The 27904-nt window shown below is 42.5% G+C and overlaps 2 protein-coding genes across 6 annotated transcripts in view; both read left to right on the plus strand.

Annotated features, from left to right (window-relative positions):
• LOC142495890 (protocadherin alpha-C2-like) overlaps positions 1-27904 on the plus strand; it is a 215841-nt gene that overhangs the window by 66315 nt on the left and 121622 nt on the right. The gene's annotated exons all lie outside the window — the stretch shown is intronic.
• Positions 716-27842, plus strand: LOC142494325 (protocadherin alpha-8-like). The gene is made up of 2 exons (XM_075598883.1): positions 716-3088; positions 22144-27842. Exons 1-2 carry the CDS (start codon positions 716-718, stop codon positions 22417-22419), a joined length of 2649 nt encoding a protein of 882 aa, XP_075454998.1. The 3' UTR covers positions 22420-27842.

Genomic DNA, 27904 nt, shown 5'->3' on the forward strand with positions numbered 1-27904 from the left:
TCACATATGGTAGTCCCACCACTGGAGAGGACCATTATACATCAAGGCTACAAGATGCAACTTCAAGATGACTCCTTTGCATCAAGTTATTGGTATAACTCCTATCTGTGATACCGACGTGTATTGAAAATAGACCACATTTCATTAAAAAAAATAAAAAAATACTGGCTTGTTTGCAGGAACATTGTCAAATCATACTCCAAAAAGGATTTTTATTTTGCATTAATGGACTATATCATGTTAATTATATTTCCCTAAACATTTAGAATAATTATTGGTGAGGGGTGTAAAAATAACAGAGACGGCGCTGTATTCCATCATGGTATTTAAATATTATCAAATAATCTTTGAGGTCATATTTTTTATTGTGCATACATATAAGAATATATACACATATTACTTCAATGAAAACATGAGCATTAAACATGGTTTAAATGCTATAACGTCTCATTTAAATATTACTTTTACTTACGTTTTTAAATATTAGTGCCAGTTGCAATATTACTTACAGCCACTTGGTGTCACTGTGTACTAACTTTAGGATTCAAGAGGACGAAATAACATGTATTATCCATTGGTTGGAATACTAAACCTCCTACGGTAAGCTGTTTGGTCTTGATTACATTTGTGGGGTTTTCTTGCTTACCCAATACATTTAAAGGCGTTTCATATAGATTATATACAACATCTAAATCCTTATCATCAAGTCCAAGAAATGCTTACTCTAAACAAGGATTATCAAGTAAGAAGCCGATTGATTCATGTGTTCTTGCTGCAAATGGTTTGGGATCTTGTATTATGTCAGCTGCATTATATCATCCCTGAGGAATCCAAACACGGCACCTTTGTTGGAAGAATCGCCCAGGACCTGGGACTTGAGATTGGTGGCATTAACTCCAGAATGCTACGGATTATCTCTAGAGATGAGAAGGAATATTTCCAGGTAAATCTGCAAAACGGAATTTTATTTGTTAAGGATATCATAGACAGAGAAGAACTGTGTCCAAATATAGCTCTTTGTATTGTATCCCTACAAGTTATTGTTGATAAACCTGTGCAAATGTACCGGGTAGATGTGGAAATTGAAGACATAAATGATAATTATCCAGTTTTCTCTGTGAATGAATACATCACTCCAATAGCAGAATCAAGGCTTGCGGGATCTCGATTTCCACTAGAGGGCGCATTTGATGCTGATATTGGATCAAATTCTATCACAAACTACGAGCTCAGCGCAAATGATTACTTTACATTAGAATTTCCCAAATTTATACACCAAATTAGATCATTGGAACTTGTCCTGAAGAAATCACTTGACAGGGAAAAAATATCCGTTCACAATTTGACGCTTGTAGCTTTTGATGGGGGCAAACCAAAGTTAAGTGGGACAACTCAACTTATCATCACTGTGGAAGATGTCAATGATAACGCTCCCACTTTTGAACAACCATTTTACCAATGCAGTGTGGTTGAAAATGCTGGTAAAGGGACTTTAGTGGTCCAGCTGAATGCAACAGATTTGGACCAGGGTAAAAATGGCAAAATATCGTATGAATTCAGCAAACTGGTCCCATTGCAAGTGACATCGATCTTTACTTTAGACAAACACACAGGGGAAATAAGAGTGAAAGGAGAACTGGACTTTGAAACTACTAACATGTATGAAATTCAAATTGATGCTGTTGACAATGGTGAACACTCTATGGTTGGACACTGCAAAGTATTAGTTACTATCCTTGATGTTAATGACAACGCTCCTGCGTTGACAGTGACCTCACTCTCTGTCCCTGTTCCCGAGAACGCACCCCGAGGAACAATTGTTGCAATTATTAGTGTACATGATAGAGACTCAGGGGTGAATGGAAGGGTACTTTGTCAAATCTCTGAACACACCCCCTTCCAAATAAATCCAGCCTTTATGGGGGATTTTTCTTTGACCGTGGACAAGCCATTAGATCGAGAAGCAAAGTCTGAATATGAGGTTGTCATTACAGCCAGAGATGAAGGTTCACCAGCTCTGTCAGTTTCAACAACAATTACAGTTGAAGTAAGTGATGTGAATGACAACGCTCCCCAATTTCTACAGTCGGTTGTCACCATTTTTATCAATGAAAACAACCCACCAGGTTCTCATGTGCACTCTGTATCCGCTTCCGATTCTGATACAAACCAGAATTCATTCATTACATACTCACTCAGTGAAAGTGCAATTGATGGAATTCCCATTTCTTCCTACATGTCCATTAACCCAGAAAACGGGAAGTTGTTTGCTTTGCTGTCATTTGACCATGAACAGCTGACATATTTTCAGTGTCAAATAAAAGCCACTGATGCAGGTTTACCTTCACTTAGCTCCAATTTGACATTACATGTTTTTATTGTAGACATCAATGACAATGCTCCTACATTTGCTCCACTTTCTTCTAATAGTGAGTCTACACTAACAATTAACACCCCAAGGTCAGCCCAACCCGATTACCTGGTAGGTAAAGCTACAGCAGTTGATCCAGATTCTGGATACAATGCTTGGATGTCTTATGAGTTTAAAGACCCAGAAGAAAATATACCTTTTCGTATTGGTCACAATACTGGAGAAATAAGTATGACACGTACCTTTACAGAATCAGATAGTGAAGAATATAGACTGGTTGTGTTGGCACAGGATCATGGAGAGCCTGCGATGTCAGCACTGATAATAATCGTCATCTCCCTGGTGGAATCTGGTGGAGACATCCAATTGGATCGTCAGCATTCAAGAGGAAGAGCTGACGATTTTCCTGATGCAAATGTTTATTTGATCATATCCATTTGCTCCATATCAAGTATTTTTCTTATTACTCTTCTTTCGTTCACTGTTTTAAGGTGGCAAAAATACAGAGATGAGGTCAATGAATTGCGAGAAAACTACAATATATGTCAGAACACAATTGGTAGTTGGACTTATTCTCAACAAAGCCAATACAAGGTATACTTAAATTCAATTCAAACGCATAACGATTTATTAGTCTTTACTCCAAACTGTCCTCAGTCAACAGAGAATGGAGAAAGTGCAAACCAGCAAGGTCTCATCATTAATACTTCATGCAAGGTAAGTTAAATATAAAACACATATTATTATTGTGTTATTATATGTTAAGTTAAGTTGTGTTTCTGAAATCCATAACATAGTTGATGATTGCATTTCTAATTACTTTCATTTCACAGTGTCATTTTGCATTAATGCACTTTTGCTGTGGGGTATAGAGTTGCTGGTGTGGTTAATTGTTCTAAATGTTACTGAATTTAATTGATCTCTAAACAAGGTAAAAAAATAAAATAAATCAAATATTGATAGTGGCACTGTACTTCTTGTTATCGGCGACCCATTAAATGTTTTAAGTCAGATCAGTCTTGTAGTGGTATTAACTGCTTCTGTACTTTTGCAATGTGCTGGGCAGTGGATTAAACAATATAAGCAAATGGTCATTAACAATCATTAATGGCTTTAACACAATGGTCAATTAATCCCTTAGTGGCTATTTCCTATAAAGCATTTCAGTGGCTATTTGTAGGATGTGGTTAATGCATTAGGGTATTTTGAGAACTTCCATAAATTAGAAATGTGGAGAGCAATTCTAGGATGTGTTGCAAGTGGTTACTTGACAGGACACTCTACATTATTATAATGAGATCTTCTCAGGTGCCATTCTCTTCTTTTAATTGGTGTAAAATATCTATCAGGTCTAAATTGTAATCAATCTGCTGCAACAGATCTGTACCAATTTAAAGAAACATGACTAAAAGTATTTTGCAGCTGAAGTTATAAGCAAATGCTGAGCACGTTTTTAAAGGCTGACCCATTATTTAGGAGTTTGGTACGTAGTCATATAGAATTTAACTTTTGCTACAAGAAAATATATTACTATTTGATGGTAGTCCAACTTTGAAGTCAAGCAAAAAAGAGGGGCCAGGACAGGGCAAATTGGGATGCCCCTGGGAAGTGGGGACTAGGGGGAGATAGTACAAAACAATATGGGTGATACAGGCAAAAAATTAGTCAAGGAGACAGCGTAATAAGCAAGGAGGGGGGGGGGGGGGCTGAGCACACAAACACAAGATGCAAAGAAAGGTTACTGCACAAAGATCATTTACTGACTGTGGTAGACAAACGCATCCCTACGTTGAACACACACATACGTTGGACATCAAAGTGTGATTTAAAAAAAAAAATATATATATTTAAATCAAACACTACCATTAATTGGGGTTATTGGATATGTGTTTCCTTTACAAAGTAATATAAGCAGTGACAAGGAAGTGTGAGATGGGAGTGAAAGGTACTTTCTTCACATCTTTGTAAAACCTGTAGATAATTTATAGATCCCTTCCAGGTGAGAATAATAAGCAGTTGCACTGTAGACTGCAATATTGGCCAACGTGAACTGAGTGGTACAAGTGGCCCACATCATTTGTTAGCATAATAAAAGGGAATCAGGATAATGTTATTTGACTGATCCCATCCCTTTGCCATACCTACCTGTAACATGATTCCACACTTCTCTGTTCACCTTTGGCCTCCCCTATGTCTATCTATAAAGTATGGGGTCTAAGGATCTCTGTTATTTCAATTCTCTTCTCACCTTCTCTATTTCTCTTACCTCATATCCTTTTTATAGAGACAATAGGGGAGCCCCTGCTACTGCCACAATGGTAGTAATAGTAAGCGGTGCTATTGGGTAATGATAAATACAAAACTGAGAGAGAAGGAACCCAACTGTAGCACTCAAGCTCATCCTCTGGTGATGAATGTAGTAATTAAAATGTAATCTTTATTATTGTTAGCAACCAAATAAAATAAAGGGTATCGAAATGACAGACTGAAGGTATGTGCTGGATCCAAATGCTTACAGCCGTACACGCTCAGGATCCTGATATATAAGTGTGCCAATGGAAAATGCTACTAGCACACTAAATCACAGTCCTTGTATAGGATCTGTATGGAAGTGGAGACATACAGGGAAATATCATATACAAGATAACATACGCTGTAAATCACTGGAACAAGTAACTTAATAAATCAAGGTAAGGAGAGTAGAGTGATTGGATTTACAGTTGCCGGTGGGTGATTATGGTGTCACATTTATATTATAAGATACACCACAAATCAACCAGCAAAGAATAAGTGTAATCAGAGCTCAGCTGGGTGCTCTCTGTTTAACTATGGGCAAAAGTATAGGTAAATCTATACCATTGCTGTTGTTGGCTTGACTTAAGGTAACCTATAGGGGATCTGCAGCAGTGATCAAGGTAGGGGTATATATTTGACTATCGCATATCATCAAAATCAGGTACGCTGAGATGGAACTGCTAAGGTAAGGGCTTAGGGCCAATGTCACTGTATACGGTCCCTATAAATACAGACCCCTAAGCGTGGATAGGTATATCTGTAGGGGTAACATCAGTGCTTTAACCTCAAATAACCTTGGGGTGAACCATATGATATAGAGGGTGTCCTCTGTTCACCCTCTGCGTAAGGAAGGTTAATAACATGTAAGTTTTGAGGCGTCAAAAGCACTTGAACATCAGGATCAGCCTAGTAAAACACAGATGTAGCAGCTACTGCTGTTCACATTAATAAAAATGTACTGATTAGTTGCCCATATGTACTGCTAACAGAGGAGACTCTTGTGTAAGGTAGGTAGTAGCAGAGATGTGCTGTCAAAGAAGACTCTGTATGAGCAGAAGGTAAGTAAACCTGGCTAATCAAAGGATGAAACTAATCATAAGTACATATGTATCTCTCTTGAGAGGGTATAGTTGCCTGTAACTATGGAGGAGGTTATTAGTGTCCATCGGGGCACATAATAGACCTGTATAGTGCACGTACAAAGAGACGCACCAGCTCGCAGTGCGAGATAGTCAGGTGCGGTGGAAGTCAGAACTGTGCGCGTGCACGTCTGAAAATGGAGCCGACGAGCGCGTTTCGCGAGAGACACTTTCTCGAGGCGAAGTGGTAAGTTGCACTTCGCCTTGAGAAAGCGTCTCTTTGTACGTGCACTATACAGGTCTATTATGTGCCCCGACGGACACTAATAACCTCCTCCATAGTTACAGGGCAACTATGCCCTCTCAAGAGAGATACATATGTACTTATGATTAGTTTCATCATTTGATTAGCCAGGTTTACTTACCTTCTGCTCATACAGAGTCTTCTTTGACAGCACATCTCTGCTACTACCTACCTTACACAAGAGTCTCCTCTGTTAGCAGTACATATGGGCAACTAATCAGTACATTTTTATTAATGTGAACAGCAGTAGCTGCTACATCTGTGTTTTACTAGGCTGATCCTGATGTTCAAGTGCTTTTGACGCCTCAATACTTACATGTTATTAACCTTCCTTACGCAGAGGGTGAACAGAGGACACCCTCTATATCATATGGTTCACCCCAAGGTTATTTGAGGTTAAAGCACTGATGTCACCCCTACAGATATACCTATCCACGCTTAGGGGTCTGTATTTATAGGAACCGTATACAGTGACATTGGCCCTAAGCCCTTACCTTAGCAGTTCCATCTCAGCGTACCTGATTTTGATGATATGCGATAGTCAGATATATACACCTACCTTGATCACTGCTGCAGATCCCCCCCAGGTTACCTGAGGTCAAGCCAGCAACAGCAATGGTATAGATTTAGCTATACTTTTGCCCACAGTTACACAGAGAGCACCCAGCTGAGCTCTGATCACACTTATTCTTTGCTGGTTGATTTGTGGTGTATCTTATAATATAAACGTGACACCATAATCACCCACCGGCAACTGTAAATCCAATCACTCTACTCTCCTTACCTTGATTTATTAGGTTACTTGTTCCAGTGATTTACAGCGTATGTTATCTTGTATATGATATTTCCCTGTACGTATCCACTTCCATACAGATCCTATACAAGGACTAAGATTTAGTGTGCTAGTAGCATTTTCCATTGGCACACTTAAATATCCGGATCCTGAGCCTGTACGGCTGTCAGCATTTGGATCCAGCACATACCTTCAGTCTGTCATTTCAATACCCTTTATTGTATTTGGTTGCTAACAATAATAAAGATTACGTTTTAATTACTACATTCATCACCAGAGGGTGAGCTTGAGTGCTACAGTTGGGTTCCTTCTCTCTCAGTTTTTCTCACATCCTTTTTGACAACTCACACTTGCTAAAGTGTTACCTTTTATACACTCTACTATTAAACTGTCAATATATGTGCTATGTAAGAAATATTTTTTTATCTTCTGTAGCTATAATGAATGTTTGCCTTATTGTGTATCACAAACAGTACTACTAATATAGCGAACTATTCAAGTAATTATTTGTTATCTATAAACATAGCAATTATTATAGCTCACAGAAAAACTATTTCACAACACACTATTGGACATATAATTGTGCAAATACATTTAAGTCCAGTGTCCACATAAGTAATTTACGCAATATTATCAAGACTTTTCATTAGATAGAAATAAACAAACAAACAAACAAACAAAAATACATTAGTACATACTATAGCTTTAATAAAAACATATACATATATTTACAGGAATTTTTTTTTATTTATTTACAATGACATGAAATAAAAATATAGCCTTTTGCAGTACCACAATCTGGCACATGGTGACGCTATATATTTTGAACAAATCTGAGGCTATTTCAGAGATTCTCTATTTGGATTCAAAGCTACAGTGCACAATTAGCTCTTATTTCACGGATTGGAGTTTTTAAAGGTGTGTGTGTGAGTTAAATGACCCACACCATGAACATAATTGACAAAAGTATTTCCAAGGTTTCTACCAACTAAATCCTACATCCAATCCCAGAGATAATTTATTTAACTAATGATATTTCTGTAACAAATCGGCTGTTCTTTTTCTAATTACTACATGTGGCTTGGGAGCTGGTCTGATGTCAGCTTTATTACTGTATATGGTTTCTGAAGAATCCAAACACTGCACCTTAATAGGGTGATTCGCTTTGGACCGTGGGCTCCATATTGCTGATATCAACCACCACACTGCTATGGATTGTCCCTAAGGTTGAGCAAGAATATTTGCAGGTCAATTTGCAAAATAAATCTTATTTGTTAATAATATCATAGAGCTTTGTCCAGAGATCTCTGTTTGTAATGTTCAATTGGAGGTTATTGTTGACAAACCTGTACAGATATAGCACATAGATTTGGAAATAGAAGATATGAATGATAAATATCCAGTTGTCTCTGCAAACGAATTAAATCTTGTTATAGCAGAAACAAGTCTTCTAGGAACTCTCTTTTCACTATAGGGCGTATTGGAAACAGATGTTGGTAGAAATTCTATCAACACTTATGAGATCAGCTCAAGTGAATATTTTGCATCAGATGTTAAAATACACACGCATGAAAGCAAATCACTTGAACTTAATCGAAAGAAAATGCTTAAATAGAGAACAATGATCAGTTCACAATTTAGCACTCACAGCTCTTGATGGTAGTCAACCAAAGCGACACAACTTAACTCATTTGATTATGAACAGATCATTTTTTTTTCAAGGTGAAATAAAAGCCAAGAATGCAGGTTTACCTCAAATGAGCGGCATTTGTAATGTTGAATGTGTTCCTTTCCTATTGTCTGATTTAGCTGTGCTTATTGTATTACTATAATCCCTGTACTGTATTCTTTGTGAAGTATAAAAGCAAAAAAAAAAAAAAACGGGTGCGCCAAAAGAATAACACTTAAAATACTAAATGACCTAATGTAGAGATAAATGATAAACCTTACAAAAGATAAAGTACAATTATAATAAATAAAATGTGACATGAACCAATCCGGAGCATGTGGGGTCTGGCAACATCGAATTGTTGATGTAAAATCAGATAAAGCGTGTTAAAAACCAAAACCCAAATAATTTGCAGCTTCCTAGACAAGGGGCTCCAGTCCTTGGTGAGTGCAATGAAAAAAAGAAAAAGTAAGGGAAGCGCAGTCAAACGGGTAATGGTATGAACACCTTTATAATGATAAAACAATTGAATTAAAAACAATAACCAATGATAATGATAATCATAAAAATGTACTGGAATATAAAAGTCAATGAGATATATTGCACTGGTGAAAGGCAATTGTAGCAAGCTGCTGCTAGATGAAAGTCAGAGGGGTAACAACAGGATAATGAATAATCCTGGTTAAAGATCACAGTCCTACGACCAGATGAATGGCCCCAAATGGTACACAGATCGTGGGGGGATTTGATGTTAAGGGGTGCCGATAGTGAGCCAATGCTCAATGTGCTCACCCAACCTCCGCTGGTTGCTAAGAACGGCCAGATGGTTCTCCCAAAACAACTCCTCCGGTCTGGATGTTGGTGACAGTCTATGCACAGACAACCGGGTTTCCGGGTATGATGTCACTTCCGGACGTGACGCAATAACCCTTCCCGGCTGTGCAGGAGCTATGCGATCCTCCTCCGCTGTGATAGTAACAGCAAGCCGATACAATAAGCCGTCCTCACAGGAGCACGTTGCAGTGCTAGATGGATAGAATCAACTGTGGCAAATGGGATCACAGACCCTTGGCTCCTCCTCCTACGTGTTTCACCAAACTAGTTGGCTTCATCGACCCTGACCCTGAGGAGGAGCCAAGGGTCTGTGATCCCATTTGCCACAGTTGATTCTATCCATCTAGCACTGCAACGTGCTCCTGTGAGGACGGCTTATTGTATTGGCTTGCTGTTACTATCACAGCGGAGGAGGATCTCATAGCTCCTGCACAGCCGGGAAGGGTTATTGCGTCACGTCCGGAAGTGACGTCATACCCGGAAACCGGTTGTCTGTGCACAGACAGTCACCAACATCCAGACCGGAGGAGTTGTTTTGGGAGAACCATCTGGCCGTTCTTAGCAACCAGCGGAGGTTGGGTGAGCACATTGAGCATTGGCTCACTATCGGCACCCCTTAACATCAAATCCCCCCACGATCTGTGTACCATTTGGGGCCATTCATCTGGTCGTAGGACTGTGATCTTTAACCAGGATTATTCATTATCCTGTTGCTACGCCTCTGACTTTCATCTAGCAGCAGCTTGCTAAAATTGCCTTTCACCAGTGCAATATATCTCATTGACTTTTATATTTCAGCACATTTTTATGATTATCATTATCATTGGTTATTGTTTTTTATTCAATTGTTTTATCATTATAAAGGTGTTACATAGTTACATAGTTACATAGTAGATGAGGTTGAAAAAAGATGTACGTCCATCAAGTTCAACCTATGCTAAATTTAGACAACAGATACTTTATTCTATATCTATAATTACTTATTGATCCAGAGGAAGGCAAACAAAAAACCCCAATAAGGGGAAAAATTAATTCCTTCCTGACTCCAAGAATTGGCAACCGGATTAATCCCTGGATCAACATCCTTCCCATGTATACTTATTTGGTATATCCATGTATACCTTTCCCATCTAAAAAGATGTCCAACCTTTTTTTGAACAAATCTATTGTATCTGCCATCACAGTCTCCATGGGTAATGAATTCCACATTTTAACTGCCCTTACTGTAAGGAACCCTTTCCTTTGTTGCTGGTGAAATTTCCTTTCCTCCAACCTTAAGGGATGGACCAGAGTCCTTTGTACTGCCCGTGGGATGAATAGTTCTTTTGAAAGCTCCTTGTATTGTCCCTGAATATATTTGTATATAGTTATCATATCCCCTCTTAGACGCCTCTTTTCTAATGTAAATAAATCTTATTTAGCTAGCCTCTCCTCATAAGTTAGAATGTCCATCCCCTTTATTAATTTGGTGGCTCTTCTCTGCACTCTCTCTAGTTCCATAATGTCTTTTCTTAGGATTGGTGCCCAAAATTGTACTCCATATTCAAGGTGTGGTCTTACTAATGCTTTGTAAAGGGGCATAATTATGTTTACTTCCCTTCTATCCATTACCCGTTTGATGCAAGATAAGATCTTGTTTGCCTTTGCAGCTACTGCATGACATTGGGCACTATTGCTAAGCCTGCTGTCTACAAGCACTCCTAAATCCTTCTCCATCAAGGATTCCCCCAATATATCTCCATTTAATTTGTAAGTCGCCTTTTTATTCTTGCATCCCAAATGCATAACCTTACATTTATCTGTATTAAACCTCATTTGCCATTTACCTGCCCACGTTTCCAGTCTCTCCAAGTCCTTCTGAAGAGAAATTACATCCTGCTCTGATTCTATTACCTTACACAATTTAGTATCATCAGCAAAGATGGAGACTTTGCTCTCGATCCCAACCTCAAGGTCATTAATAAACAAGTTAAAAAGTAGGGGTCCCAGTACCGATCCTTGAGGTACTCCACTCGTGACTTTAGCCCAACCTGAAAAAGTTCCATTTATGACAAGCCTCTGCTGTCTGTCGTTTAACTAGTTTTCAATCCAGGTGGATATATTAGTACTGAGTCCAATTTTCTTTATTTTGTACACCAACCTCTTGTGTGAAACCGTATTAAAAGCCTTGGCAAAATCTAAGTAGATCACATCAACTGCATTACCCTGGTCTAAATTCCTACTTACCTCCTCAAAGAAACAAATAAGGTTAGTTTGGCAAGATCTATCCTTCATAAATCCATGCTGACTATTACTAATAATTTTGTTTTCCATTAGGTATTCCTGAATATTATCCCGTATTAAAGCTTCAAGTAGTTTCCCTACTATTGAAGTCAGGCTTACAGGTCTGTAATTCCCCGGGTGTGATCTAGCTCCCTTTTTAAATATAGGCACCACATCTGCTTTACGCCAATCTTGTGGTACTGAACCTGTGGAAATGGAGTCCCTGAATATTAAATATAATGGTTTTGCTATTACTGAGCTTAACTCCTTGAGAACTCTTGGATGTATGCCATCGGGGCCAGGTGCCTTATTTACTTTAATTTTTTCAAGTCCTTTATGAACTTCTTCCTCAGTTAACCAATTGGTCATTAATATGGAGGTTGTGGCATCCTCCTGTGGCGCTACTATTGAACTTGATTCTTCCCTGGTAAACACAGAGGCAAGGAATTTGTTTAATACCTCTGCTTTCTCCTTATCTCCAATAATCTGCCTTCCCATCTCACACTGAAAGGGTCCTATATTTTATTTTCTCATTTTTTTGTTATTAAGGTACTTAAAGAACTTTTTAGGGTTGACCTTACTTTCTATTGCAATCCTTTTTTCATTATCCATTTTTGCTAATTTAATTGCCCTTTTGCAATTTTAGTTACATTCCTTATAATTCTGATACGATGTCTCTGTCCCTTCTTGATTAAAGAATCTAAACGCCTTCCTCTTCTTTTCCATTTCCTCCCCTACCTGTTTATTTAGCCACATTGGTTTTGACTTATTTCTTTTATACTTATTACCCAAGGGTATACACTGATAAGTGTGCTTTTCTAACAATGTTTTAAAGACTGCCCATTTATCTTCTACATTTTTCCCTGCAAAAACATCATCCCATTGTATTACTACTAGATTAGACCTCAGTTTTATTAAAGTCTGCCTTTCTAAAGTTTAAAGTCTTTGTTGAACCCAAGTAATCTGTTTTTTGATAATTTAGTTCAAATGAGACCATGTTATGATCACTGTTACCCAAGTGTTCCAGGACTTGAATATTTGTTATTACTTCTACATTGTTTGATATGACGAAATCCAGAACTGCCCCTCTCCTGGTTGGTTCCTCAATAATTTGGGTCATATAATTGTCTTTAAGCACCCCCAAAAACCTGTTTCCTTTTGTTGTAACGCTAATCTCATTGCCCCAGTCTATGTCTGGATAACTAAAATCCCCCATTATGCAAACATGACCCAGTTTTGATGCCTTCTCCATTTGCAAATGTATTTTAGCTTCCTCAATCTCACAGATATTTGGTGGTTTATAGCATATTCCCACAAACATTTTCTTTATACTTTTACCTCCACTGCTAATTTCTATCCACAAGGTCTCTACATTTTCATAATTCCCTTCATAGACATCATCCCTTATAATAGGTTTTAGATCTGGTTTAACATATAGACATACTCCACCTCCCCTTCTATTTGTTCGATCCTTCCGAAAAATAGAATACCCCTTTAAATTAACTGTCCAGTCATGAGTTTCATCCCACCATGTTTCAGTAATGCCTATGATATCATACTGCTCCCTTGTAGCTATTAATTCAAGCTCCCCCATTTTATCTGTCAGGCTTCTTGCATTAGCAAGCATGCATTTAAGTTTTTTTTCAGCCTGTACTATTATCTTATCTGCTCCTTCCTTTCTGCTCCCATTTGGTTTAGTCTTTAGAAGTTTTCTAGTATTATCTCTATTTACTATGGGAATCTCACTGTTTGTCAGACTTGCACTTGTCCCCATTCTACCTCCATATCACCTTGTATCCTCATCTATTCCATTTAGTTCATTATTTGATCTCCTCCCCCCTCCATCCTAGTTTAAAATCTCCTCCAACCTTTTTAGCATTCTCCCCCCTAGCACAGAAGATCCCTCTTCATTGAGGTGCAATCCGTCCCTAGAATATAGATGGCACCTCTCAGAAAAGGAGTCCCAGTGCTCTAAAAACCCAAACTCCTCCTTCCTATACCACTTTCTTAGCCATGCATTAACCTCCCTGATCTCTGACTGTCTCCCTGCGGTAGCGCATGGCACTGGTAGTATTTCAGAAAATACTACCTTGGAGGTCCTTGCCTTAAGCTTTTGGCCTAGATCCCTGTAATCATTTTTTAGGACCCTCCATCTTTCTCTAACTTTGTCATTGGTGCCAACATGTACCAAGACCACGGGGTCAATCCCAGCCCCCCCCAACAATCTGTCTACCCGATCCGCAATGTGCCGAACCTGAGCACCCGGGAGACAACAAACTGTTCGGCTCATGCGGTCCTGGCAATAGATTGCCCTATCTACCTTCCTAATAATGGAGTCCCCTACCACCACAATCTTTCTTTGCATCTGAGCATTCTGAGTCCCCACTGTGCTGGAGGAACTATTCCCCTGGCTGCTAGAGGAATTAATCTCCCCCAGCCTTGCCATTTCTGCCCCAACATTCCCAATATCTTCACTCAACATGGCAAATCTATTGGGATGTGTCAGCTCAGAAACGACCTGCCTCTCCCTAATACCCCTGCTTCCCCTTCTAACTGTCACCCAGCTACCTACCTGCTCCTCACTAACAGCAACTAAGCTACCTACCTGCTCCTCACTAAAAGCGCCACCATCTGCACCACTAGTCGAAGCAAGGGCCTGCTCAGTGAGCTCTAATTCCCTTTCAAGATTGCCAATGTCCCTCAATATTGCAAGTTGCCTCTTCAGATCAGCAATCTCTGATTCTAAAGAGACCACCTGCTCACACTTCTCACAGCGGTATGCTCCTTGGAACAGCTGCTCCAAGTGCACATACATGTGGCAAGATGTGCATTGAGTGGCATTTTCAATCCTGCTCATTCTAGCAACTATGAAGTTTAGAAGTACTAACAGTAAACTGTACTTCAATAAACTATACCTTGTTTAACTGCTTCCTTGTTCAAACTGCTTCTGGTTCTAACTTCACAAACTTTAACCAACCAGCACTTCAATCAACCACACAGATCAATCAGTACACGCAAGCTCATACCATTACCCGTTTGACTGCGCTTCCCTTACTTTTTCTTTTATTCTTTGTGAAGTGCTGAGTACACGGTTGGCGCTATAGAAATAAAGATACATAGATACACAGAGAGGAGAACACCGTTGGAACATAGATGCTTCCAAAACGGATAAGGCCATGTTGCGTGCACTCAATATCTGTGTGCGGGAAAGTAACTTGACATATAGGCAATCACAAGGATAATGAGCAGATATACAGATACAAATCAGCAATACTGATCCTGTGTGTGAGGTATAGTGATTAAATTAAAATCCATTTAATTGATATGCATTAAGATAATGGGGACCAGACTATAAGTGAGGTAGTGAGAACAATTAAAAATATTATTTCCTATAGAGGCATACATTAACCAACATACAGTGACTGGTGGATAAATGCCAAGTAGATGCCTCTATGGAATTGTCATGCTAGCATGTATGGCTAGGGGTACAGTGACCCTAGATGGCAGACAGCAGCCAAAACAGTGATTTGTATAGGCACAAGTAAGTCAGATGAATGATGCAGGGGCCAGGGAAAAGGTGGTGGGCCGACAGCTAAATGCAGTGGCATCAACCAATGTATTGTCCTATAGCCAACTGATAAACACTACTAATGAATAGTACCTGTGTGATTATGCCAGCTATTCCCTCAGAGAACGAGCCCCTGTAGACAAGGGGGGAGGGTATTAGGCAAATGAGTCAATATTAATGACTCAATATACACCCCGCATGATAACTAGCCCTCGAAAACATACCCCTACAATATGGGGGAGGGAATGAGTAACAGGTCACTGTATGCTTGTCTATGCTAACCCTGCGGAGGTATTACATGATGAGATTAGCCTGGTGGTAAATAATAATACATTCCCGCATACTCTATCCCTCGATAATAAACCCCTACGCACACAGGGGGGGGGAAGTAGAGATAGAAAGCGGGAGAGAGGGCCCTATACACTTATCTGTGCTGTCCCTGTGGGAGAGTGATCCGTACGAGCAGCGTGATGTGTATTCATGCAGCTCCTTCAGAGATGCAGCTCCTTCCGTACATACATACATACATACATACATATGTAGCCCCTCTTCCCGGGGCCAATCGCAGATTGCCCCCCCCCTCTGTACTAGGGTCTGGCTACGTGTCTGTGGGTGGTGCATACCTGTAGGTAACAGAAGGGCCTGAGTCTCCTGCGATGGTATGGAGGTGACAGGACCAGGTTTCTGGGGTGAATGCCTCTGTTCTTTACTCAGTGGTGCAACGCCTCCATCTCTGTTAAGCCCCAGCGATATGGGGTGGAACCCTTACAGAGAGTCCCCCTCTCAGGGACGAGAGATTCCAGTCTCAGACAGTCTTTATGTAAAATCAGCAGCAGCTCTTTATTCAGTGCAGGAATGGCAGAAGGATCAAAGACAGTCAAGTACAGCTTGTCCCCCTCCTCCAGACTTCTCTCCCTCAGGATGGTATCTCTTCTCCCTGCCTCCACCCCAAGCCACGGGCACTCAGGGTGGGGCTAGCTCTTCCCTCACCCCCTAAACAGGGTGAGAGGAATTGGTCCACCTATAGCTCACTAGGCCCTACTCCTCAGGAACCTAGCTAGCTCACATACTCTAACTGTCCAGTCAGACACTCCAACACTAACTCATCAGGGCTGAACTCAGGACTGAACTGTCACTGACAGGAACAGGCACACTCTAAATAGAGACAGCCCTCCCCTTCATGACATCAGCATGTACCGCCCCTGTGTCTATGCCTTCTACATAGGGTCAGGTGACCTACTTCCACCACTCAGAGCAGGGCTTGATGTGGGGGAAACCCATGATAACTAATGGCAGCCTGCCCTTACCAGGGCTTATACCAGTAGGAGGAAAGACTTATAGCCCTATTTCTTACCAGGGCTACACATACATACATAAATACATACATACATACATACATACATGTGTTCATTGTGGATACTAATGACAATGCTCCTCCATCTCAGCCTCCTTTCTTTAATAGTCGATCTGCAGTAAGAGAAACTGTTCCATCATCTGCAAAAGCAGGATCCTTGGTGGCAAGAACTCGAGGTACAACAGTACACCATTTGGAATTGGTTGCTATACTGGGGATATCCCTGTCACTCATGCATTTGTAGTCTGATACCGAGGAATATAAACTATTGATTTAGATAAAGGATTGTGGAGAATCAGAGATTTCAACCTTGTCTACTCTTACTACGGTATATAGTTGTGGAAACAGAACAAAATATAAAATTAAAAAATGAAACAACTGGCATTCAAAAGAAATAGAGGCTGATTTTTCTGATACACATATTTATTTAATTATATTCATTTTATCAGTTTAAAGTATATTTTTTATGACTTTTTTTGCGTATTGTTATAAGGTGGCAAGAGTATAAGAAGGATATTACTCAATTGACACTCAAAAATAGTTGCTCCAGCACACCTGGAAGCTGAACTTATTTTCAACACCAAGTTATTCCTAGGTGGGACTTCCTCAAAAGGTATGACATCATTTTCACTCCAAACTGCCCTCAGTCATTTGATACAGAAGATAATTATAATAATCAAAACTTACAACAAACTCCTCATTGAACATGATATATATTTGGAAAACTAAGGTGAATTATTCAAGCACAAATTTAACTTAAAAGTTAAAAGTGGTACATAACCAAACCCAGTGATAAGAGAAAAATACAAATAGAGAAAAGTAATATACGTCACAGTATGGAAACCATAGGGGATAGTGCCCGTCTTGACATGCTCCACTTCTCTACACATTTTGTTCCATAGGAACATTCTCAGGAAGCCTCAGGGACCCGGACATACCCAAGAGACACTGTAGCAGTTCCGACATAACTGTGCCCCCTGATCGTTATGTTAGGATCTCGCTCAGGAACCTACCCTAGTGAAGATGCTGATCAGTGCCCCACTACCTTGTTGGCCTCTATCGAGAAGAGCGCCACTGTCTTTGTGTATCTTATGGCTAAGTCTACCACAGTGAGGATATACCCTTTCCTGGACCTACTCGTGATCATCAGGGGCCCCACTATATAAACCGCTACCTGATGGAAGGGTTCCCCAATCACCTGTAGCAATCTCAAGGTGCCTTTACCCAATCACCATGTTTTTCTACTCTCTGGCAAGTGTCAGATGTGTGGCAGAAGGTTACAACCAACTGTGCCACTCCTGGCCAGTAAAATTATGAGTCGAATGGGCTTTCAAGCAACATAAACCCTGATGACCAGCTAGTGGAATTTCATTGGCCAAGCGCAGATGCTGGGCTCTGTATGCTGCTTTTACAATCAATTGCTCCATTGCCTATCGGGAGCATTAGGCAGTTGTTCCCTATATGCTGCCACAGGATCCTATATGCCTAAGGCTCTGAGGCCAGCTCAGCAGCATACTGCCTATGTCCCTCCAAGACCACAATAGCTCCCAAAAAGCATGGCTCGGCTCGGCTCTGTACCTTTGGGGGCTATGCACTAAGCTCAATGGCTTTGCGTTCTGATTTTCCAAAAAAGCAGGTTCGTTAAAAAGTGAGGCCGGGGACGCGATTCACTAAGGCCTTGAGCCCATTTTTTAACGTACCTGCTCAAAATAACTCAGAACACCCACAGCGTACGTGTTGCTTTTTTCCCCCCTGCTAGCGTTCTTAACCTTTACGTACGCTAGCTGATAGAAAAAAAAGCCGCTTGTAACATTTGCATGGAGATTCTGTATCTCCATGCAAGGCTGTTACAGGCGATCGTACACTAAATAAAAACATTTTAATTATAGTGTACATGAGCAGGGGGTCTCCGGAGCTGAACCGCATTGGTTTCAGGTCCGAGGAACCCCTACTTCAGGAGATACAGGCCCCGTTATGTGGTGCCGGTATCCCCTGCACTTTAAAGCTCCCGCGTCACGTGACCGGGACATTTAAATTCTGCAGAGGGATACCGGCACCCCATAAAGGGGCCTGTATCTCCTGAAGTAGGGGGTTCTCGAGGCTGAAACCAATGCGATTCAGCTCAGGAGACCCCCTGCACATATACACTAGTATTAAAACACACATAACAATAAATAGTAATTCATTAACATAGCGGCTATCCGCTATGATAATGAAGTTGCATTAATGTACATTTTAATAATAGTGTGCGGGAACAGGGGGTCCCCTGAGCTGAACCGCATTGATTTCTGCCTCAGAGACCCCTGCTTCCCGAGTTACAGGCCCCGGTATGGGGCATCGGGTGCCAGTGTCGCCGCCATCTTTATAGCGTCCAAGACGCGACGTCAGCTCTATAAAGATGGCGGCGACACTGGCACCGATACCCCAAACCGGGGCCTGTAATTCGGGAAGCAGGGGGTCCCTGAGGCAGAAATCAATGCGGTTCAGCTCAGGGGACCCCCTGCTCCAGCACAATATTATTAAAATTTACATTAATGCAGCTTCATTACCTTAGCGGCTATCCGCTAAGGCAATGAAGGGGTTAAGGCACATTAGCATGTTTATTGGGGACAATTGCCCCCAATAAACATAGCAATATACAACACACATCCCCCCCGCGCCCTAACACATACTATACAGTAATGGGCAAAAAAACCTATTATCCACATATGGATAATAATGCATTTGCCCATTTTAAATACATATAAATTACAATAAATACAGTCAATATATATTACACTTACCTTTTACAGGCACCCACGATGAAGGTCGTCTTCATCCTCATCTTCATCCTGCCCATGCCCCCTCCGATGCTGCAAAACATACACAAGAATAAAAACATCCAATGTAATGTCCCCATAACCCCTTAATCACCATAGCGGTTATTAACCGCTACAGTCATTAAGGGGTTAACCCACCCTCACCCACCACTCGGGAGGCCTACATACCCTCCCCCACTAACCCCCCACCCCGTGAGGCCTAATCACCCTTACCCACTACCCAGCCGGGAGGCCTACCCACATACCGTTGGGGCCAATACCCCCTCCCCCCACCCCCAGTACCCACAATAAAAACAACACACTGCCCCACAATAAACATCATTCTATTTATTAAATACATAATCCACCCCCTGTGCCCCCCCATAAATACATGATTTATTCTTTAACATACAGGGTTCATACCCCAGGCCCACGTGAGTCCCTGGTGGGCCTGACGGGTCACCTCACAGACCTACAGGTTACCAGCATCATGTTTCACACAGGGTCTGGAGGCCTGTACGTGGGTCCCGCCAGGCGCCATGGCCCACCAGGTGGTCTCCGCGGGTCACCGTGGGCCACAATGGGATCCCCACGGTAGACCCGCGGATGTCTGGGGGGACCTGGGTCAGACCCACAGGTGTCTGAGGGGCCTCGGTTGGTTCCCACGAGGGTATGGGGACCCACGGGTGGTCCCTATGGGTCCGCGGTGCCCCTACAGATGTGGGGCCACCGGTTCTTCCCCGCAGGTGTCCCCCGTGGACTCGCCAGCCTGTTACCCGTGAGAAGCCCGAGGAGACCTCAGGTGGTCTCCAGAGGTCTCTCGCAAACCAAAAGGAACCAACCCTGTATGTAAAAAAAAAAAAAAAAAACGGGCCTATACATTAAATACATACATCCACCCCCCCCCCCCCCCAACACATAAAGTACAATAATGTGCAAAATAACTATTATCCAGATATGGATAATAAATTATTTGCCCATTATGAAACACACAAAACATGCATAAATCAAAACATGAATTTTTAATCTTAAAATCACCACATTGCATGTTAAAATAAATCCAGCAGCAATTGTAAATATAAACCAAGAAACCAGCAGCTACACAAATGTATATGAAATATCACACAATTGCATTGAGTGTGTACATGATGCAATTAATCTGTGCATCATGTAACACTATGCAAAATATATGGAAAGGAATATGTATCAGTAGGCTCCTGTGCAAACAATACCAAATATAAAGGATATAAAACCAGGTCTGTTTGGACGATCAGGAATGACTCCTCGTGGTGTGCTTTAAAAAAAAGAAAGCACAATACATAGCGTAATACTGTTACACAAGAGACAAACAACATAAAGACAACATACAGCTGAGATATCAATTAGGAACTAATAAAGTTAAAAACATTTAATAGCAAGTTAATAGGTATACATAAACATAAAAACAATAGGACACAGTTAATTGAATATGCACTCTGCAACACCGGTGGATGTGGATGAAATGCTCACTCACCAGATGGTTATTGCAAGCAGATATATTAGAGAGTATCCCCTCTCGGTGAAGTGGACTGTGTACTCCTGGGCGTCTCCGCTGGTGCGTGCACGCCCGCCGGCGTGTGAGCAGATGATTTCCCACAAAGCACAGCACGGGACGCGAAGCTACTCCAGGTCTGCAGCCGCAGATTCGACACAGTGATACAGCGTCACAGGAACAGGCCGAGATCTTGAACCCCTGAGGAAGAAAGCAGTTTGGCTTTCGAAATGCGTAGGGTGGCTATCATTGCACTTCTAAATACACCGTGTTTGGCGAATCTCCCCCCGGCAAGAACAGATTGGTGTTGCGGCTATACAGACAAGCTGGCGGCCTGTTCCTGTGACACCCTTCCCACATGGAACTTTATCAAACCAGTCCATCAACCCATCCAGAGGGAGCCTTGTCATCAGAGACTATCCTTGTTGTATTACGGTATTTTGGACTGATCACGCTAGAGCCGGGGACACTTATTTTGTGTTTGTATATTGTCCTATCAGATTTGGAATGATCTGTTGTTTGTTGTTCCCCTAGGCTGCTTTTTTCACTAATATTGCTTTTTTCACCAGTATTGTCTATCACTTCACTTATGTTTGATAATTAATATTCACATTATTTTACACATATTTAAGTGTAGGTTAGCGCTTTTAGAGGGTTTATATTTGTTTGTTTGCTTAGGTTAGCACTTATGTTGAATCAGCTTTAGAGAATTGTTAGATATTTTTTTATTTTGTGCCAACTTTATGTATGGTAGAACTTCCATCTGATATGAATTACCCACAGTGGAAGTAATTATTCCCTGATACTGTTTTTAACTTATTCGTATGCTTGGTCGCATTAGAGATTGTTAGTTTAAATTATTTGCAGAAGGCCGTGTAGCGAATCAGCCTACTGCATTCCCCCTCCCAGGTTCTCCTCTCAACCAATACGAGGATGACTCTGGTATTATTAGTGTAGGTAGCCCGGATCATTAATCACTCCTGACAAAGTTGGACTAGAGCCAACGAAACACGTTGAGTGAGCAAGAGAAGGAGAAAACAACCGACAGAACCGGAGAATCATGACGTCACAGCTTCGTGGAGAACCTGTGCTATTTCCAGCGGCCACACTAGGAGAGAACACAAGGCGAAGCATAGAAGCAGTGACATCCACCGGAACCCTGTGTTGGAGAGAGAGACAGTCCTCTACCAAAATATACATTTTTTTATGACACATAAAAATGACACATAAAAATGTGAGTGTGCATTCAGAGGGATTATTTTATTTGTGCATGTTGTATTAAAAGTTATTTTACATATTGTACTATCAGTCCCCTTTTTCTCCTATCCTTGCCAAGATCCAAGCTGCTCCTGTACCTACAACCACAACCACCACTCTACCTACAATTGTCAAGCCTCAAATGGGCTGCTGTTTACCTACAGTGTCTGCAAAACAATCATTCCCTCACCCTGTGTATACCTGCAGGAATACATCAGGTCAGCAACAAAACAACAAAACAGTTACGTGGTGGATGTCAGACTTTGAGGGTTGGTTAGTGGTAGAGGAGAGTGTGGATGACTAAATCACTAAATCAAGTTATTGGAGAGAGGGTTCAAAGAGTCCTTAGGCTGGGTTTGTTGTGTAGTAGGATAATGTACAGTAGGATCTCTAAGGTTGTGTTGCTGTGATATACAGTTGATGTATAAACATATTTTGCTTTGTCTAGTTTGTTTAGGATGTCATACTGTAGATAAAGGCAGAGTGAGCTTTGTATCATGTTATATGACACTACTCTACATCAGAGCAGACTTGAGTACAGTGTGAAAGTTCTTTCATGTGCTGGTGTGAAAAACCTTTCAATTGGAGATGCCATAATCTTCAATGTGTACAGACAGCATGGTTTGTAGAACAATAGCAATTTTCTTGTGGTTGTAGAATTTTGCTGGAGTGCTGTGTGTTGGAAAGTATCTTTATCCCTGTTGGATAACATGTGAAGGAGGGTTATTGTGGACTTCACTGCAGAGGACTTGCAGTCATGGAGTGTTCTTCTTTGAGGGTGGAGGGAGAAGTTGAATCCGATGCGAATCTCAGTGCAGTGTCAATCTTTTGATTTTGGATTCACACAGATGTCAAGTGGTTGTTAGTGAAGGTAAATCCTTGATTATTTAGGGTGTTTGTAATTAAATGGAATATTAATTAAGTTGTTTTATAGAGAAGTTCAGGAGAGGGTAAAAGGTCAGGCAGCCATTTTTGGCACGCTCAGTTAGTGCAACAGAGTGCTCACCACAAACAAGGCATGATCGCGAGGCCGAGGTGGGGATTTGATATAGCACCAACCCACAACCATGTGGGCTCGTCTGGTGTGGGCTCGTCTGGAGTGTAGATTGGTCAATGTCGCCGGGTCGGGGTAGGAGAGGTCTGGATGGTCAGTAATACTTGCCGAGGTCGATGTTGGAGAGTAACGGATCGTAGGAGGTACTTAGCCGTGGTCTGGATTGGAGAGAGGCGGATCGTCGTGGTACTTTGCAGAGGTCAGTATTGGAGAGGTGCGGATGGTCGTACATAGCCGAGGTCAGGAGAACAGAAGAGCTGAGTCCGAAAGAGTAGCCAAGGTCAGGAACTAGGAACAAGGAACAAGGAGCAGGACAAGACTGGAGGCAATACAGCAGTGAACACTTTGCTATCAGGAAGGTTTTTGCTCAGCCAATTTGCCAGTGTGGCAGATGAACATATAAAGGGAGACTGTCCAATGAGGTTGGAGCATACTCAGGAGTATGCCTGGCTGTGGTTGGCTGGAGAGATTTAGCACAGGTGTATACTCAGGCAGAGGAATCAGCAACAGGTGTAGTATATGCAGAGGAGCAAGGAAGGTTCTGCGCATGTGTGCAAGTGCTGCGCATAGCGGGTGCACGCTGCGTGATGGTGGCGTCACCGCGCGAGCATAGCCTGGAGGCAGCGCCAGTGGGGATGGCATTTAGTGCAGAGTGTAGTCCGCGCATACCCCTAGATGGAATGCTGGTATTCGCCGGCAGGCGAGATGTGCTGCAGAAGGCAGGAGAAGTGGAACACTCAGTCACGGGTTAGGGTAAGCGAGGAACGCGCCGAGGATCCTGACAGTACCCCCCCCTTCAGGAGCGACCTCCAGGTGCCTCAGGGATGGCTTTTGTGGATACATGGCATGGAATAGCCAGATAAGTCTGGGGGCGTGAAGACGGTTGCGAGGAACCCAGGAACGTTCCTCCGGTCCAAAACCTTTCCTGTGTATCAGATACTGGATCGATCCCCTGGAAATCCTGGAGTCCAAGATGGATTGGACCTCGTACTCCTCTTGGCCCTGTATGGGACAGGAGCCATAGATGAGGAAGGATCGGGAAAGCAGGGGTCCTGGACAGCTGGCTTCAATAGGGATACGTGGAAGACGGAGGGAATCCTCATGGATGGAGGAAGGCATAGCCGGTATGCGTCCAGGGTTGACTTTTTCCGTGATGGTATACGGACCGATGAACCTAGATGCCAGTTTCAGTATAGGGACCTTGAGCTTGATGTTCTTAGAGGACAACCACATCCTGTCTCCTGGGTTGAACTCTTGGATCTTTCTTCGGTGACTGTCTGGTTGTGCCTTTTGTCTGGTAGTTGCCTTTTTGAGGTTCTCCTGGATCCCTGTCCATAAATTCTGTAGACTATGGATTCTGTCGTCTGCTGCTTGAACCCAAGATGTAGGGGTAGTGTGTAGAACCCATAATTAATGAAGAAGGGCGACTCAGTGGTGGATTCATTGCACAAATTGTTATGTGCTAACTCAGCCCAAGGATGGAGATCAGACCAGTCATCCTGAGTGTCCGAAATGAAACACCGGATATACTGCTCCAGAGACTGATTGGTTCGTTCAGTCTGCCATTGGTTTGGGGGTGATACCCTGAAGAAAAATGTAGCGCTATCCCTATTTGCTGGCAGAAGGAGCGCCAAAACTTGGATATGAACTGTGACCCTCTATCGGAGACTACGATCAATGTTACCCCATGGAGGCGAAAGATTTCTTTGATGAAGACGTCTACCAATTTGGGAGAGTTGGGGAGACCTTTCAATGGGATAAAATGAGATTGCTTTGAGAAACAGTCTACCACAACTAAGATGGTATTCATCCCTTTAGATACCGGCAGTTCGACTATGAAGTCCATGGATAAGTGTGTCCATGGACAGTCCGGGATGGGCAGCGGTCAAAGGATTCCTGGTGGTTTATCCCAGGGAGTCTTATTTTGAGCACATGTTGAGCACCCAGCAACGAATTCTTTGATGTCCTTTTGCATGCCGGGCCACCAAAAGGTTCGTTCCACAAGGTCAATGGTCTTTCTAGCGACCAGAGACCAAAGGGCATGATGAGATATTCATAGTGGCCATCACGGGTATTAAAAGCCGTTTTTCATTACTCACCTTGACGGATCCTTACCAGATTGTAGGCCACATGGTGGTCCAATTTAGTGAAGATGTTGGCTCCTTGGAGGCGATCAAAAAGTTCATCAATCAGTGGTAAGAGGTAATGTTTTTTGTTGGTGATCTTGTTAAGACCTCTGTAATCAATACATGGACGTCGTGATCCATGCTTTTTCTTCACAAAAAAGAAGCCTGCGCCGGCTGGACAAGAAGATTTTCGAATTAAACCCCTTTGTACATTTTCATGGATATACGCCTTCATAGCTTTCGTCTCAGGAAGGGAAAGTTGGTAAGCAGTTCCCCTGGGAGGTGCAGAGCCAGACAGCAAGTTGATAGGACAATCGAAAGGATGATGCAGTGGTAAGATCTCAGATCTGGCTTTATCAAAAATGTCGCGAAATTTGGCGTAGACCTCTGGCAATTTTACCTTCTCTTCGTTGGGAGCAGTAACCCCAACAATACTCTTGATGGGCACAGCCCAGTTCTTGGAACAAAAGGGGCTCCACAGGACCTATCAGGACTTATCAGACCAGTCGATGCGTGGATTGTGGAGTTCCAACCATGGGAGGACAAGAATCATGGCTACCGAAGTGGTGTGAATGGCATCCAGCTGGATCTTTTCTGTGTGGTCCTCACCTGTACAAAGATGAAAGAGAACGGTCTGTAAAGAGATACATGTATATGCTGGTTCCAGAGGTCGACCGTCTATGCATTCTAACCCTACTGGTCATTTTTTGCAAATGAGGGGGATTTTATTTCTCTCGGCGAAGCCTTGATCGATAAAATTGCTTCCCTACCCGGAATCCAGAAAGGCCATTGCAGAAGTGTGGAAGCCCTCGCCGGTAAGTGTAACAGGAAGCAAGATCCTAGTATGCAGCTGTTTAGCTGTGATAGGGGATGTAGAAAGTGTTCCCAATGTGATTCCCCTGGACCTCATTGGGAGTTGGCGTTTTCCCAACTTGTGGGGGCAAAAGAATACCTGATGTCCGGGATTGCCACAGTAGAGACAGAGACCAGCGTTGCATCTACGCTGTTTCTTGCTGGAAGACAATATGTTACCTCAAAGTTGCATAGGCTCTGGGATATCTGGCGGACGGGGTTCAGCTGTACCGGCATGGGAAGAAGGAACCCTTGGAGTAAGCTGCCTATGACGGGATCTTTCAGTTCTCCTCTCTTGCAGATGTTGATCAACGCGAGTACATATGGCCATGAGTTCCTCGAGATCAGTAGAACGTTCATGTGCAGCGAGCTCATCCTTTGAATCTCTGTAAGACCTTGCCAGAAGGCGGCTGCTAATGCCTCGTTATTCCATCCGGTCTCAGCGGCAATAGTGCGGAACGCCAAAGCGTATCTGGACACAGATCGGCTTCCCTGAAAAATATGAAAAAGAGAGGAAGCGGCAGTTACCTTGTGGCCAGGCGTATCAAAGACTCTGTGGAATTCCCGGGTTAATTGTCCGATATGCTGGTGAGATCCGATCTTTGTTCCCAGATGGGAGAAGCCCAGGCCAGGGCATCATCGGTGAGTAGAGATATAATGTACGCCACCTTGGATCTTTGAGAAATGAATCGAGTAGGCATAAGTTCAAACTGTATGAAACATTAATTCAGAAAACCCCTACCCCCATGGGGGTCGCCACCATATCGGTTGAGTCTAGGAAGTCGGGGTTCAGATGAGGGACATAGGCATAGAAGCAATAGTTGCAGCAGAAGGCCCCGAAGGGACAGGACTAGGAGGTGGAGTTTGTACCCAGTCAGAAAGGAGCATGAGATTCTGGTGCAATAAATCCATGCGATGGTCATTTTGCTCAAAGTATTTTTAAATTTTGGAAAACATGCTGACGTGCGTGCTCAAGACTCACCCCACCTCAGTGGAGTCCATGTTTGTTGGGCTGAGCATACTGTAACGGAGTGCTCACCACAAACAAGGCGTGACCGCGAGGCTGAGGTGGGGATTTGATATAACACCAACCCACAGCCGTGTGTGCTGGTCTGGAGTGTAGATTGGTCGAGGTAGCCGGGTCCGGATAGGAGCGGTCTGGATGGTCAGTATTATTTGCCGAGGTCGGTGTTGGAGAGTAGCGGATCGTTGGAGGTACTTAGCCATGGTCTGGATTGGAGAGAGGCGGATCGTCAAGGTACTTTGCCAAGGTCAGTATTAGAGCGGTGCGGATGGTCTTACGTAGCTGAGGTCAGGAGAATAGAAGAGTGGAGTCCGGAAGAGTAGCCAAGGTCAGGAACTAGGAACAAGGAGCAGGACAAGACTGTGGAGGCAAGACAGCAGTGAACACTTCGCTAGCAGGAAGGTTTTTGCTCAGTCAATTTGCCAGAGTGGCAGTTGAGCATATAAAGGGAGATTGTCCAATGAGGATGGAGCATACTCAGGAGTATGCCTGGCTGTGGTTGGCTAGAGGGATTTCACACAGGTGTATACTCAAGCAAAGGAATCAGCAACAGGTGTAGTATATGCATAGGAGCAAGGAAGGTTCTGCGCATGTGTGCGAGTGCCGTGCATAGCGGGTGCACGCTGCGTGATGGTGCGTCACCGCGCGAGCGTAGTCAGGAGGTGGGGCCAGTGGGGATGGCATTTAGTGCAGAGTGTGGTCTGCGCATGCCCCTAGATGGAATGCAGGTATT

Source organism: Ascaphus truei, chromosome 5 (assembly GCF_040206685.1).
Source record: "Ascaphus truei isolate aAscTru1 chromosome 5, aAscTru1.hap1, whole genome shotgun sequence".
In the NCBI taxonomy this organism is placed as follows: Eukaryota; Metazoa; Chordata; class Amphibia; order Anura; family Ascaphidae; genus Ascaphus; species Ascaphus truei.

What these genes read in the sequence shown, in the direction of transcription:
- LOC142494325 (XM_075598883.1), top strand. Translation starts at nt 716, where the DNA reads ATGCTTACTCTAAACAAGGATTATCAAGTAAGAAGCCGATTGATTCAT. An exon ending in TCATTAATACTTCATGCAAG is followed by an intron (nt 3,089 to 22,143) that starts GTAAGTTAAATA and finishes TTGTATTAAAAG; the next exon opens with TTATTTTACATATTGTACTA.